The sequence below is a fragment of the Mus caroli genome, chromosome 8 (assembly GCF_900094665.2).
Source record: "Mus caroli chromosome 8, CAROLI_EIJ_v1.1, whole genome shotgun sequence".
Classification (NCBI taxonomy): domain Eukaryota; kingdom Metazoa; phylum Chordata; class Mammalia; order Rodentia; family Muridae; genus Mus; species Mus caroli.
Genome location: NC_034577.1, coordinates 98,607,962 through 98,624,643, shown reverse-complemented (window position 1 = coordinate 98,624,643; position 16,682 = coordinate 98,607,962). Strand labels below are relative to the sequence as shown.

Here is a 16,682-nt window from a genome sequence, read left to right as displayed (position 1 = left end):
TATCAGTTGGTTTCTGATTTTAGTCTTAAATGTACAGTGCCGGGCATTCCCACATAGCTCCCCTCTCTCAGGCACCAGAGGACTCCCAGCCTCCCTTTCGGGAAAGTTCTGTGAATATAGGCTGCACTGCTGAGAAGCCAATGCTAACTGCAGCTTTATTCATAGTTAGCAAAACTTAGGATCAACTAAGGTCTGCTTCAGTAAGTGAGTAGATAAATCAAACATGCCGGATGCAAACACTGGACTACTCCTCAGTATTCAACGGAAATCAACTGTACTCTGAGTCAATGAAACCAGTGTGAAAGTGGCCACGGTGCACAGAATTCCAGGAAAGGAAAACTATAACGAGATGAAAGGACCAGTGCCAGAGCCAGGGAGAGCAAGGAGGGCTGACTAAATGAAACACATGGCAAAAGCTGCCCTACATGAGGCTGTAACAGTGGACACACACCATGAATTCGTCAAAACCCTCAGAATGGACACCACCAAGCAAGAGCCCTAGCATAAACAATTGCCTCTGAGTGAGAACAGTGTGTCACCAGCCTCCCTCAAACATAGGCTGATCAAGGGCTGCAAAGGTGAATGAGGACTTCTGTGCTCCTGCCAATTCTGCTGGGAACGTAAAATGGCTCTTATAAAAACAAACCAGACGACAGCAGAGGCTTTTGGGTTCGGGCTTTTGGGTTAGGGCTGCTACAGCAATCACCCCCATGGAGTATGACCAAAGGACTCCCTCCTGTCCCTGAGTAAGCCAAGCTCTCTTATTTTCCCTATCTTTGTCCATGCAGAGCACTCTGCTTAGAGGACATCCCTATCCCCCACTTCACTAGATCAGCAAACTCAAAGTATCTTTAAATGTTCCGCTCTTGGCTGTATACACACTGGCACATCAATAGTCCTGGTGTGTACACACTGGCACTTGGGTGTGTACACACTAGCACTTGTGGTTGTTGCCCAGTGTCTTGCTACAGCGTTCTTGGTATCAGGTATTGTGCCTTTCTATATTTTTGTAGCCATGACTTACTTCTGTGAGTCTGGTTTTCCTTACCCTCAGTCCTACTCAGCTTTCTGGGCCACACCACCTCTCCCTTGGCTCCTTTCCTACAGAGGAAATGTCAAATAGCTAGTTCTAAAATAAACAGATATAAATAAGTAAATGTACAGTGTCACTTTTACTAAGAGATAAGCGGTGCATCAATGTGCATATTTAGATGGTACCAATCTTCATAATTACTTTTGAAACTGCCCCAAATGCTTGTCCATGATCTCAACAGCTCAGAAGACAGCCTGAAGACTCCCTGGGAGCAGGGACTGTGTCTGTCACCACTGAATGATGAAATGCATGTACACGGATTTCTTTCTTCTTTCCAGCATCACTAATGAGAATGAGACTATAGCCAGATTTTAAGGGGAAGCATAAAGGTGCTAAACTCTATTTCATTTCAGACTGACAAGGGAACGTCTCCAGGTCAGCTTTGGTCAGCTCCATGGAAGAAGGAGTGGCAGTAGCCAGCAGAGACTGGAGAATGGCTCAGGTCCCAAAGCGCCTCTCTCCCTGTCAGCTTTGCTTCCCCATTCTCCCTTAGCCCCCCCCACTCCCCCCTCCCCCCCGGCTTCCCAGCAGACTCACACCCGTCTGAGTTTATTTGTCTTTCCTTTCTGGGATCCGCTGTCTGCAGACACAGCCCATGAGCTATTCAGAGCTCACCAGAGGCTCTGGGCTGTACAGGCTTCCCAGAATACAGCTCTTTCCAGTCTTGGGGGAGGGGGGTTACTAATGCCAAGTCAAGGGAGCTAATAAATCTAAGAGGTTTTCATCATAGCAGGACAAAAAAGAAGGGTCACAGAGGGAGACAGAAAACCACTACCAGGATGTCCTAAAACGGCCATAGTTAGAATGTCACTGGGAAGAACATGTTCAATTGCTATCTGGAGGGCCCTGAGGAAATCCAAGGCCTTAGGACCTTTATCTCTCACGCATGCACAACACATATGAAGTGCTGAGAGTATAGCTTATAGCTAGAGTGCCCCCTGGCATGGTCAAGGCTCTAGGTTCAGCTCCCAGCATCAGAAAGCATTCACATCCACTACATTCAAAATAAACTGATACAGACATGACAAAGGAAAACATGCTGAGCCCCACACCCAGCTTCCTAACCACGATCCCTTGCAGAGACCTTCTAATGAAAAGCTCCACCAGGCCTGGTGACACAGGCCTGTAAATTCAACTATTCAGGAGGCTGAGACAGGAGATCACAAGTTCAAGACCACCCCGGGTAGAAGAGTGAATTGAAGGCCAACCTAGACAAGTCAGGTGACTGGGGTACATACAGACCAAGAGCACAGCACCTGCCTAGAGTATGTCCAACATTTAATTCCATCCCTGACACTAGGGGGAAACCAACAATTTCATGAAACTAAAAGGAAATAAATGGGTGGGTAGGGGGTCGGGGGGAGGGTAGGGGGGACTTTAGGGATAGCATTGGAAATGTAAATGAGGAAAATAAAAATAAATAAATAAATAGGAAATAAACACTCGATTCTTTTATGATGACTCATTTCCTTATCTAGGAACCTTCCCAGAGGTTCACATCCAAGGCCCCACAAGGTTGGGCTGAGAGGGAAAAGGGCCCACATGGACAGTACACTGGCTGAGAGGGAAAAGGGCCCACACAGACAGTACACTGACTGGGTTCCCTCCCACCACTCACCTCACACAACACAGAAGAAGAAAGAAGAGAGAGGATCACAGGTGATCCAGAAACAGCACACCACAAAGGAACCCAGACATCCTTGGCTTTCCTATTACAGCCTAGAGTTTCGAGACCATTTCTAACCTCTAGGAGACCTTAAGGAAGGCTGCAGCACTGGGGTCACCCCTTCTACTCAGTCCCTCTTCCCTCTGTGCACATTCCACTGGGTCTCCTTAGCGCCTAGGATCAGTGGCACTGTCCTGAACATGTGGACAAAGGAAACCCTCCTAGTCCACTCTGCTCACTGCCCTGCCATGCTGGCTTCCTCTCCTGCATGTGTCTGCCGGCTCCATGAGCACACATCACTAAGACTGAACTCACTATAGAGAGAGGAGACCCTGCATGATGGTGCATGCACAGTACCAAGGACATGGGAGCCCTTCCCAACCAGAACTGACAAGTGTCCAAAGCCAGCCTTGTTCCAGCAACAGAAACAAACCATGAATGTCCTACTATGCTCTCCCCAGGCCTTCACCATATACCAGCTCCTCCACGGGCATGAAACGCTGCATATATATACAGTGCATGCCAATGCATATACAGTGCATGCCAATGTGCACAAGCCTGGGGGCAACTCATACTTGTTTCTTCCCTAATCAAATATGAAATGGCTTGTGACAAGCCCTCTCAGGCCACCAAGATTAAGGATGTTACCTGGAGGGGGCAGGCTTTCACCTGGACCCTAAGTCCCACAGGGTGTCCTAACAGGCCAGCATGGAGCACCCCCTAGAACCACCCTACCCGATTACACATGTAAACCAGGCAGAAAAGACGTAAGCAGCTATTACAGAACCTAGAATCTGTCCTCTAGAACCCAGCACCCCTGCAGCCCAGCACGTAATGAACAGAGCATGGCCTTAGACTTCTGTAGCCTTTCATTAGTAACCCTGTCTCCTCCTCCAAAGTCAACAGTTCTTCTGATTTCACGATTATTTGTTCCCATCCATTTTATTTTATTTGTTTTGTTTTGTTTTTATTGGAACATAGTCTCCCTGTATTTCTCAGGCTAGCCTCATAGCTCTAGTGATCCTCCTGCCTTAGCCTTCCACAGTAACAAGGGTTAACAAGTACGTGTCATAGAATCCCACTTTTCTTAATCAATTTTTTCTATTTTTATCTATAAAGGTATCAATTAAAAAGGTATTTGTCAGGCTTGGTGAGATGGCTCAGCAAGTTAAGGCCCTGAGTGGGATGCCCAGGACCGATACCTTGGGATCCAGAGAATAATCCTCTGACCTCCACAGGAGAACTAGGCACTCACATACATACACAAAATATACAGAGAAACAAATAAATATGTGGTTTTTATTAAAAAATATTGTTGGGCTGGAGAGATGGCTCAGTGGTTAAGAGCACTGATTGATCTTCCAGAGGTCCTGAGTTCAATTCCCAGCAACCACATGGTGGCTCACAACTATCTGTAATGAGATCTGGCGCCCTCTTCTGCTGTGTCCAAAGAAAGCTATAATGTACTCATACACAAAGTAAATTAATTTTTTTTTTCAAGACAGGGTTTCTTTGTGTAGTCCTGGCTATCCTGGAACTCACTTTGTAGACCAGGCTGGCCTCGAACTCAGAAATGTACCTGCCTCTGCCTCCCGAGTGCTGGGATTAAAGGCATGCGCCACCACGCCCAGCTAATTAATCTTTAAAAGAAAAAAAGATATTGTTAATCCAGATGTGGTGAACACATGTGTACAGTTTCAGCAGCTGGGAGGTAAAAGGATGAGGAGTTTAAGGCCAGCCTGTCTCAAAAGAAAGGAGAGATTACAGAATCTAATAAAATATCACACACACACGCGCGCACACACACACACACACACACGCAGGTACATATGTATGATAGCCAGAGAATAACTTTCAATGTCTTCTCCAGGAATGCTTTCTGCCCCCTTTAAAACAGTCTTCCATCTGGGTGTGGTAGCTCACGCCTTAAATCCCAGCACTTGGGAGGCAGAGGCAGGCGGATTTCGAGTTCAAGGCCAGCCTGGTCTACAGAGTGAGTTCCAGGACAGAGAACCCCTGTCTCGAAAAACCAGACCAAACCAAACCAAAACCAACCAAACCAAACCAAAAAAACAAACAAACAAACAAAAACCAAAACAGAGTCTTCCACTGACGCCCATCAGGTGGGCTAGGCTGGCTGGTCAGCATGCCCAGAGACCTCCTGCAGCAGCTCGTCCTCCACTGCCACCACCATCACTGAGATTACAAGGATTTTTATGAGGGTGCTAAGTTTGAACTTGATTGAGTCATCCTTTGAGCCTCAAATTAAGTGGTATCAGTATGTTAGACCCAAAGTTGCCAAGTGCAGCTAAGAAAGCCACGGAAGTAGTTATGAAGCACTAGTGCAGAGAAGGCCTGTTTGTAAGGAGAGCTGCCGAGGCTCCCAGCTTGAGCCGGCTCCCCTGAGGAGATTGTGTCCCCTCTGCTCTGGACTACTCGTTTACTGATGTGACACTTGCCAAGCATATGGCAGGGCCTGATCCTGCAGGACCTAACTGTATCCTATATCCTACAAGCCACCTAGCACAGCGAGTCACAGGTGTGACTGGTCTTCAGTGTGAGGAGATCCTTTTGTACACACTCAAAAGAAGTGAGGCCAGGGAGACAGACAGACCTCAGCTTCTAGTGAAACCGGGGTCTCAAAGGGCAAATGCCCAAACATCCACTTGCTCTTGCAGTCAATAAGCTCTGGTCACCTTAAAACCATAAACAAACCAATTCAGAAGCTGATTTCTGCTCTCAAGGGGATCTGTCAGATGCTGGGTACTGGTTAGAACACAACTCTATTTCCCAAAAGCATTATTCTGTCCCCTCTGGGACTTACCTGGGGAGATTTCTAACAAAAATCTGCCCATTGTAAGAAGATAATTTTTATAAGTACACTCATATAATTCCCTTCCTGAAAATGTCTGTGAATTTTATACATTGTAATAAACACCAAACACATCATCTTCTTCCTCTTCCTCCTCCTTTCCTTCCCCCCCCCCCTCCACCATCTCTCAAAGACATTTAAAACTATTCTCTTGCCTAGGAATTCAGTTGCCATGGAAATGAGCTTAGAGCACTAATACAGGTTATAAGGAGAAATAATACGCAGAATGACATCATCCCCAATAGGCATAACAAGTATGAATGAGCTCAGACTCTCAGCATAGAAAATGTTAACCAATATGCCAAAGGAAACCATCAGCCACCCCTAGAAAGAAACACAGTCAGAAAATCCTATATCCAAAGAAGCATGTACACCAGGCATCGTGACCGCCAGAGTCCCTAACCGATAAGAGGTCACGGTCTGTTCAATAGGTCTCCCTCACCCACAAGGCTGACCCACCAGCCCCCAGTCACTGTCAGTGTACTGCTGCCTCTCCTAAGAATGCGAGTGCTGTGCTCCCTCCAAAACACCTTAGCAGTCTGGAGCAGGAAAAGGAAATTTCCAAGTTTCTGAATGAACAGTTCCCTGCCACTAGCTAGTGTATTTTCCGTAACTTCAGGGCCGTCTCACCAACAAGGGCTACTTACCGGGATCTGCCACCAAAGCAGTTTGTACTGGGGGGCTGGTGCCGGGTCTCTGGAGCTATAGCAGTCCCACTGGATTCTCTTGAAGGTGGCTGTGATCCTGGAGAATGGATCAATCACAAGAAAGGATAGAAATGCTGAGAGAATTGGCCCTTGTTTGAGAGCTACCCACCAGGCAGAGAATTCCCTCTGTGTTTTAGGAGTTACCCACCATGATGGGACAGGTACAACTTGGCAGCTGTAGCCACTGGTACAAAGAATAGGAATTATCATCTGAGATCACACAGTTGGAACTCAAACTTGGGAAACAGTGCCTCTTCTCCAAGACATTTAAGAACATCCCAGATGCTAACACACAGCCCTCCCTGCCTTATCCATCAGATGAACTTCAGCCTCTCAAAGGTAGGGGCCAAGTGAATGCATGGAATGAGAAAATTTTCACAATGCAAACAGAGCTTGTAAAGTAGATCAAGTCACTCTTTATCTAAAAGGCCCTGCAAACAGCTAGGTAAGGCTAAGACAAGATATCACAGTAAGGCAGTTTGGGTGACAGTGAGATCAAGGCCCATCTGAGCTATACAATAAGATCTTATCTCAAGAAAAAATTATGCAGATATGGAACTGGCAAGATAATTCAGTGGTTAAAAGCAATTGCTGCTTACAGAGGACCAGAGTTCTGATCCCAACACCCAAATGAAGTAAGAGGCTCACAACCATCTGTAATCCAAGCTCCAGAGTTCTTCCTTCTGGACACTGGGGACACCCACATATACACCACAAAATAATTAAAGTAAGTCTTTAAAAATTATGTATATTTGTATAACATAAAGGCAGAAGTGAAAGTCTGAAAACCAAAAGAACTAACTAGAAAAATGATAAGGAGAAGGTGAAGGAGCCCAGGTTGAACATGCACACAGTACATCAGACATGCTTATACGATGGCCTATGTAACCAGTGCTGTGAACACACACACACACACAAAGATGGTGCTGCCACAGTTACGGCACTCAGCACCAAGCCTGACAACCTGGATCCAATCCCCAGATCCCTCAGAGACAATCAATTCCCAAAGTTGTCCTCTGACCTCCACACATTTGCCATACACAATAAATGTTTTATGTAATAACAAAAGTTTAAAAGAAAGAGGACAGCCAGGGCTGTTACACAGAGAAACTGTCTTTTCAAAACAAACAAACAAAACAAACAAACAAACAAAAAAACCCAAAAGTACTCTAATCAAAGCAAAGCCTGGTACAAGGCCCTTTTCTTTGGTGAGACTTTATTTATTTATTTATTTGTCTGCATGTAATGCTTGTGTACCGTGTGTGCCTAGTGTGGTGGAGGTAAGAAGAAGGTGTCAGATTCCCTGAAATTAGAGATACAGATGGTTATGAGCTGCCATGTAGATGGTGGGAACCAAACACAAGTTCTCTGCAAGAACAACCAGCGCTTTAACTGCTGGGCTATCTCCAGACCCAGAGCAGAAATGTCTCAACAGCTAAGTTCTTCCCCACCGCTGAAACTGCACCCTGCCTTTGAATTAAGAGCGCACACATCACCCCTGATGCTACAGAAAAGTGTACTTAGCCTGAGGAGCTCCACCTTACGCCACACCTAACAAAACACTTAATGAGGAAAAGGAGAGAGAAGCAACCCAGTTCAGACCTTAGACTCCATGAAATAATTTCCTGCTAGATCCAGAAGTGACTAATTTCAGACTAGATCGAATGGAACAAACTAGCAAGACTCCCAACCCTCAGGTGGGACAGAGCAGGAGGCACTATCCACTGCTTCAGCCTGCCCCGCTTTGCTGGTTCATGTCTCCACAGGGATACGCAATCCCTACCCAGCCAACTGCATCTCAAAGGAGCACACTCAAGCTCCCCAGGGGATTTAACTAGAAGCACGTTTGTTAGAGGGGTTAATTTTCAAGGCCCATATGGGGTGAAGAGATGCTTTTCTCTGCCTTCAGTTCAAACAATCACACACAGAGCTGTGACATTTATCTTGGTCCTTGAGAACCATGTTATGTTTTCATCTGGGAGACTAAGAGGAGGCAGGGCTAACACTAAGGCAGGGCCACTAAAGAGGCTCTAACCAAGATACCTAGCAGAGAACCAAGCCCCTAGCATGGCTGTCCACCCACCCTATCCTGGCACAGCCTGGGGAGCAGGGCGGCACTCACCGTCTGTCACTGCACTGCCATTAGGCACACTTCCCAGATCAACAGTTGGCCCATCCAGGAAAATTGTCAGCTCTCCTCCCGAGACAACACTGCCTTTGTTCTCTGTCTGCAGGTTCAGGGTCAGTTGTGTGTTCTCCACTGTTGGATACAAAATGCAACATGGACAGATTGAGTCAAATGCACAAGTTAGGAGTCTTTAAATCAGCGGCCCTGGCTTCCCGGCAGGGCTTCCCTGCCCTTTCTAATGTGCCTTGTGAAATAAAAAGCAGAGTGGGGTGGGTGTGCTAAATGGTAATGCTCTGCATGTTGTACAGGTAGGAAACCCACAGTCTCTCAAGACATTTTATATGAGACATTAGCTACAACATCTTTACATTATTGATTTGTGTTCCCTTGTTCCAAGGGAACAAGGCTACTGATGGGGCATAGAAAAAACTGGGGTCACGCTACTACACATAGGATGAACAAAACAAGAAACATCCTGCACACACCCCAGTTCTAGCTGCCCTGAGTCTGGGTACACTCATAGCTTCCAATCAGGTAAGTATCTACCTACAATGAACACTAATTCTCCTCAGTTTGGTCCAGTCAGGAACTGGAACCTCCATCTTACAGTCTTTCAATAGTTACACAGAGAGAACTAGCAGGCAGATGATCACAGGTTGAAAAGGATCTAGTCCTATGCTAGATTCTCCTTCCTCACCTGCCCTGCACCCAACTCAGCACTCCATTTCATGTGTTAATGGTGGGTACCATATTGTAATCTATCAGTGGTTCTCAACCTGCCTAATATGACCCTTTAACACAGATCCTCATGTTGTGTGATCCCTGACCATAAAATTATTTTCATTACTACTTACTTCATAGCTGTAATTTTGCTGTTATGAATCATGATATGAATATCTGTTTTCTGATTGTCTTAGGTGACCCCCTATGAAAGGGTCATTCAGACCCTGCCAGTCCCCAGCTCCAGAGGTCGCAACGCAGAGGTTGAGATCCACTGCTCTCAATCAAGGTAGTCCATGGATAAAGAGTTTCCACAAACACTAAGGTAAATTTGAGCACTTACTGGTGATCCTTCTCCTCCCAGGAGGGAGAGAAGTAAAAGCCAGCTTCCAATCTAAGACAGACACAGCCTTTACGAACTTAACAGTAGGGCTGGAGAGAGTCCAACAGTTAGGAGCATGGACTACTTGTACATACAACCTGAGTTCCTCTCCTACCAGTCACATCTGGCCACTCTAAGCTCCAGCTTCAGGGGATCGGACACTCTCTCCTGGTCTCCAAGGGCAACCAACACCCACACCCAGTCACAAATATATACACATAATTTCAAAGAAAACCAAACATGGGGCTGGAGAGATGCTCAGAGGTTAAGAGCCCTGGCTGCTCATCTAGAGGATCTGGGCTCAGTTCAGCGCACCCACATGATAACTCATAACTCCAGTTTCAGGGAATGTGACCGACTCCATGTTTAAGAGCACTGGCTGATCTCCACAGGCCCTGGGTTCAATTCCCAGCACCCACATGGCAACTTACAACCTTCTATAACTTCAGTCCCATGGGATCCAATGCCCCCCTCTGGTGTGCAAAAATACATGCAAAGAAAATACTCATAGGGCCTAACCAAAAAGACAAGCAATCCCAGGGTCTTTGAAGTAAGACAGGGAGCAGTGTTTTGGATTTCCAGGCCCATTGTACTGGCTAGTTTTGTGTGTCAACTTGATACAGGCTGGAGTTATCACAGAGAAAGGAGCTTCAGTTGGGGAACTGCCTCCATGAGATCCAACTGTGGGGCATTTTCTCAATTAGTGATCAAGGGGGAGAGGCCCTTTGTGGGTGGTGCCATCTCTGGGCTGGTAGTCTTGGTTCTATAAGAGAGCAGGCTGAGCAAGCCAGGGGAAGCAAGCCAGTAAAGAACATCCCTCCATGGCCTCTGCATCAGCTCCTGCTTCCTGACCTGCTTGAGTTCCAGTCCTGACTTCCTTTGGTGATGAACAACAGTATGGAAGTGTAAGCCGAATAAACCCTTTCCTCCCCAACTTGCTTCTTGGTCATGATGTTTGTGCAGGAATAGAAACCCTGACTAAGACACCCACCAAGGCATCTCTCTCCCCACTAAATCTCTGTGCCCTGTGCTGGGTCTTTGCATCTGTCTCTATTTTTGGTTAGTCTCATTGAGAAATTTATTGAATTCTCCTTGTGGAGAATAGCAGTGGGAATTTAGAAACTCTGAGAGCCTAGGGAAGTCTTTGACCTCCTAGGCCTATTTCAGGCCCATGAGTATACATACCACCTGAGAGCGGACCGTCAGCCTCAGTAAAGCCCTTCATGACAACAGCCCAACAAGTATGGAGCCTTGAGACGTCCCCAACCATGCTGCTCCTAAATCCTGACCCACTGACACTGTGACGTAAGCAGGCATGGTGGCACACACACTAATCCCAGCACTCAAGGCAGAGACAGGCAGGGTCTCCAATTTTGAGAAACACCTACAGAGCAAGTCTCAGGACAGCCAGGGCTACACAAAGAAACCCTGCCTTGAAAACCCAGTAAAGGAAAGGAAAGGAAAGGAAGGGGAAAAGGGAAGGGAACAGAAGGAACAGAACCATGAATGACACACGGTTTTGCTTTGGTTTGTTTTTGGGGGTTGCTGTTTTCTGTGTGGTTGATTTAAATATCTCCAAAAGGCAGCATGGTGGCTGAGCAGGCTGCTGTAGTCATGCACTCTGGACTCTATCTCAGTACTCCTGCCAAAGGACCGACTCTGCAAGTCACAAGTTACTTAACTTCTGCACTGGTTCCCTCTGTGGCAAAACAGAGGAATCGCTGCACATTCTTCGGGGGACACGTGTGAAGACTGCGCCTAGGAAGTTCCTAAGCTACCATTTTTGCTGCCCACCTTGACCTTCATGTCTAGAAGCTAAAGTGTTCAGCTTTCCCCTGGCCTAGCCCATCATTAGCTGTCCTGTAGTCACTGGACCTTTCTCTAGGACTTCTTTAGGTTGCAGCAGCAAACTCCTCAAAACCTTCCAAGTCCTACAACCATTACAAGGGACCGAAGGGCGCAAAGACAGCAGCCAAGCAAGGCTAGGCGGGAGCCACCATGGCCAGCGCCTATGAGAACACACTTGGGAGATGTATAACAGACTGTGAGACTATCTGCAGGGATTATCAGGTGGTTTTTATAGGAGAATAGACTGCAATTTCCCAGAAAAAAAAAAAAGTCCTAATAACTTCAAATTACCTTTAAACAATTCAGACAAAGAAATGCACACAGGAAGATGGGAGATGGCTGAGCAGGTAAGAACATTTTCTGCATAAGCATGATTCCCCACACCCTCCAAAATAAAAAAAAACAATAAAATAAAGCAGCTGGGCGTGGTGGCGCACGCCTTTAATCCCAGCACTCTGGGGGCAGAGGCAGGCGGATTTCTGAGTTCAAGGCCAGCCTGGTCTACAAAGTGAGTTCTAGGACAGCCAGGGCTATACAGAGAAACCCTGTCTTGAAAAACCAAAAAAATAAATAAATAAAAATAAAAAAAATTTAAAAAGTCAGATCTGTGGGCTTAGTGGCTTAAGGAGTACTGGCTGTTCTTGCAGAGGACCCGGGTTCAATTCTCAGCACCTTCATGCCAGCTCACAACTGTCTGTAACTCCAATTCCAGTGGTCCCAACACCCTCTTCTGCTCTCCAAGAGCACCAGGCACTCACATGGTACACACACTTACATCCAGGCAAAATACTCAAACACACAAACAAAAATAGTAAGATTAAAAGAAGAAAACTTCCTAGGCCCTGGTATGGCTGCACACCTGTCACCCCAGTGCTGCCCGGTGTGGATGTAAGTGGATAACTCGGGTTTGCTGTCCACCAGCCTAGCTCCAGACTCAGTGAAACACCCGACGCCCCCCTCTGCCTTCCACCCACACATCTGCACATGCACCCTGTACAGGCACATCGCACACAAATGCACCACGCATGTGCATACTGCACAAACAGAAGATGAAACATCACTGTGACGTCAGGTGGAGGGCGCTGGGTGACTCCTCACCCTTCGGATTCTGCACATTTGTGAATTTCATAATGAACAGTTGGAAATTTTTGTTTCTTTTTTTTTAATTGGCAAAGCTATTAAAAATTTAAACTTGTGAGAACAGAACACCTATTATTTTCTAAAAAAAAAAAAAAAGACCTGAGCTGTGGAGACTTACAATGTATAATGGGACTAAAGAAACCATTAGCTAACTGAGTGACAGACTGGAGCACACATAGAGGCTGAAAGGCTCAAGTGTGGCTGAAAACCATATGCTGGAATCTTAATTATAAATAGCAGCCTCAGCCCCTCACCTCTCAGCCCTCTGGCTTCCTTGCAACCACACTCAGGACTCGACAAAGGCTCTTTCTCTTCCAATAAGTCTTTCTACTACCATGGGAGGCATTGCCTAATAATCAAAACCTAATCGGGACTAGTTCACTCTGGAGCTTGGGGCAGGAGGACTGGCGTGAGTTCAAGGCCACATGGTCAGCACAGTGAGTTCCAGGTCAGCCTGGACTACAGTAGGAAGAAAAGAAGCGGGAGAGATGGTTAGGTGGATAGGAGTACTCTTTACTCTTGCAGACAACCTGGATTCGAGTCCCAGCACCCATGTGGCAGCTCACAACATCTGTAACTCTCCTCTCCCCTCCCCTCCCCTACTCTCCCCCCTCTCTCTTTCTCTCTCACATGATAGGAAAGATCCCTAAGAGCATAACCACAAGGCTGCAGTCTTCAGAAATCCAAGCTTTAGAGAAAGAGCAGGAACTACAATCAGGGACTAATTGAGAACATGGGTTGGCAGAAATCAGATTCAATTAGGGCAAAATGGAACATATAATAATAAAAATACTTCTCTGGCAAGAGGCATCAGTTCTAGTAAAAAAGCCAAAGCCGTGAGCTCAAGCCAGCTTCAGCAAATATACTTGTCACACATGGCCATGGTCTTCTGTTTGAAGTCCCAACCAGTCACCAAAATTTTGTGATGCTCCTTTATAGAAGTGGACAGACAGCAATGGGGTGGCTTCTAGGATCTGAGGAAAAGCAACGAGACTGCAGGAGAATCTTCTACTAGCCAGCAAAGATGTCCACCACACAGCCACACAGAGAACAAGGCCATCAGCCTGAGGAGAGCTAGTGAGTTCACTCATAAGTTTGCAGCAACACGGGACAGATGGAAACAGTGAACTACCTCAGGGATACGGCAGCCAGATCCAAATGTGGGGAACTGGTCAAGGGGAACCACCAGCAGGAAAAGAAGAGAGAACCTTGGGATAAGGATGCTCAGCAGACATGGTGTTCTTGCTCCCCACATTCTCATTCAAATAAGCCAAATGCAGAAGACAAACTTGTCAGCCGGCAAGGCGTGGCTGTGAGCATCTGTAATCCCAGCACTTGGGAGGCAGCAGCAGGGTGATGGATGTTGAGTTTGAGGCCTAACTGAGCTAAAAGTGAGACCTTATCTTAAAAGCACACAGCCCAGTGTAACAGCACACTAAGGAGCCAGCAGAAGTTTCAAGTGCACCCTCGGGTCTATGACAGGTTTGGGCCAGAATGGGCCACGTTAGACTCTGTTCCAAAACATAAGCTCTTCCACTACAACAAACGTAACCTGCCTGAGCAGCTGACGGGATTAAGTGATTACCACCAATGCGCTTTTTAGGTATAAAAATGACACCAAGAGCTACTGTGTCTTTCAGTGCTAGAGAGCAGATGTGGGCCTGTGCATCCACACAAGTGCTTTCCCTTGAGCTAGACAACAGCCTGTGATCATGGCTTTTAAGAGCCCTTGTCTTCAAATCAGGCATGGAGGTACAGTCCCAGCCCTGGAAGGTGGAAGCAAGAGAATGAAAAGTCAAGGTGGTCCTTGGCTACACCACAAGTCTGGGATCAGCCTGGGGGACTCTGCTGCAAAAAAAAAAAAAAAAACCCAAAAACCAAATGACTAAGTAAGTCATTGTCTCTTACAGTTGTTTATAGGAGCACTCACAGATGAGAAATGTCTACAATTTAATTAGACAGACAGGAGGTGAGATCAAATGAGACAGAAATGAACATTTGTAGATACGACACTCTCTTCTAAGATCTTCAGGCACCAAGCACAGACTCATACACATTAAAACTAAATCTAGAAAATATCTATTTCTATGTTTGAAGGGAGATGTATATGCACAAGAGTATAAAAAGGACCTGCCAGAAGAGGGTACTGGGTCCTCTGCGGCTAGAGTAATCGTGTGTGAGCTACTCAGTGTGGGCTCTGGGAACTAAACCAGGGTCCTCTGGGAGAAAAGCAACCCTCTCAAAAAAAAAAAAAAAAAAAGGGTTATTTTATGTATGTGAGTACACTGTCTTCAGACACACCAGAAGAGGGCATCAGATCCCATTACAGATGGTTATGAGCCACCATGTGGTTGCTTAGAATTGAGCTCAGGACCTCTGGATGAGCAGCCAGTGCTGTTAATTAACCACCGAGCCATCTCTCCAGCCCCCCTCTTTAAAAAAAAAAAAAGGTGCATGAGTGTTGTGTGTATTTGAATGTCTGTGCACTGTGTGCATGCCTGGTCCCCACAGAGTTAAAAAGAGAACATCAGATCCCTTGGCACTGGAGCTAGAGATGGTTATGAGCTACCATGTGGGTGCTGGGAACTGAACCTCTGGAAGAGCAGTCAGTGCTCTTATCCACTGAGCTGTCCTTTCTCCAGCCCTGTCATTTTTCTTACAGGGAAAACATCTGTAACTTTTATTAACAGTTATAGCTCACAGAAAAGGCTGGCTGATATCAGGAGCCTTGCTTGTACCACCAAGGAAGAGCTTGTCAGACTTTGCTTAGATTGACCAAAGCAGAACAGCACTGAAGCTAGGCGCCTTTCAGTCAAACTCTCAACAGACCACTTTTCCAGAATGAAAGAAATACACTGCAACTAATTTTAGAGGGGACTTGGCTGTTCTCCCCATCCTTGTGTGTGTGTGTTTGTGTGTGTGTGTGTGTACGCACATATGTGCTTAGAGCCCCAGTGAGGCACGCATGTAGTCAGTTCTCTCCTTGCCCCTGTACATGGGTTCCAGGGATCAAGCCTGGGACATGTGGCTGCACAGAGAGCCTGTCTACTCACCGAGCCATCCCACCAGCCCCTCGCTATTCTTTATACTTCTGTGGTTTTGCTGTGCTTCACTAGTTTTCAATCTTCCAATTAGATTAGCATAGTAAGATGCAGGGCATCTATAAGTTAACCAAGACCACAACCTTACATACATACACTTTTTTAAAGGCCCAGAGTACACCAATTACGCAGTAAGAGGACTCTCTTCCTCTTCTTTCTCCTAACTAGAGTCAGGTCATTAGTGGCTGTGAGCCGCCAATTCCCGACTGCAAAGAACCGGTGCTAAGTTACTTTCCCCCTTTCTAGCCTTGGATTCTCCCACATGCTATTTGAATATGCACTAATAAGTACGATGGGTACATACAGGGTGGAAGCTGCCTTCCTTATGCCAACAAAGGGAGAACTGGATAAAGTGGAACCGTCATGGCAAGCTGAAAGAATATGATCCCATTACAAAGTCCAGAGCTCTGGCAGACACACCTTCCCAGGAGTACTGTCACTGTCACAGATCACTATCACACATATCTCTGTGAATCCCAGTGGCTAGCACAGAGTCCTCTATCACCACTCTCTGACAAGTCGAAGTGTATGGCCAGGGAGAGATGACTTGGCAGTTTAGAGCACACACTGCTCTTGTGAAGGACCCAGGTTCCATTCCTAGCATCCACATGATGGCTCGCAGCTATCTATAACATTCCCCCTTCTGGACTTCTTAGACACCAGGCAGCATTTGAGTACGTACATACAGGTATCGGCCCTAGTGCTGGAGAGAGAAGCCAGGGCCTCTTGCCTAAGATGCTAAGAGTACACTAACAATGAGCCCTGGACACACAGAGCTTTCAAAAGGAAAAAAAAAAAGGTTTCTTTTTTTATCCTAATGGGGAATGCAGATGTAAGAATATACCTGGAAATCTGGAGAGAGAGAGAGAGAGAGAGAGAGAGAGAGAGAGAGAGAGAGAGAGAGAGAGAGAGAGAGAGAGAACACCAAGGTAGGGTAGTTCTAGGGTAGACCAAATGTTTGAGGCTAATAAAGAAGGGCTGGATTTGGCCTTAGCAGAGCTGCTGGGTGGGGCCAGCCACCTTGT

At 46.4% G+C, this 16,682-nt stretch overlaps 1 protein-coding gene across 1 annotated transcript in view; it reads right to left on the bottom strand.

The window, feature by feature from the left end:
- The window catches only part of Wwp2 (WW domain containing E3 ubiquitin protein ligase 2), a 118,073-nt gene that overhangs the window by 64,929 nt on the left and 36,462 nt on the right, over positions 1-16,682 (bottom strand). Inside the window, exons 5-6 of the mRNA XM_021171082.2 lie at positions 8,461-8,598; positions 6,279-6,375 (exon numbers count right to left, since the gene is read on the bottom strand). Of these exons, the coding sequence (XP_021026741.1) occupies positions 6,279-6,375; positions 8,461-8,598 (235 nt within the window). The remainder of the gene's footprint in view (positions 1-6,278; positions 6,376-8,460; positions 8,599-16,682) is intronic.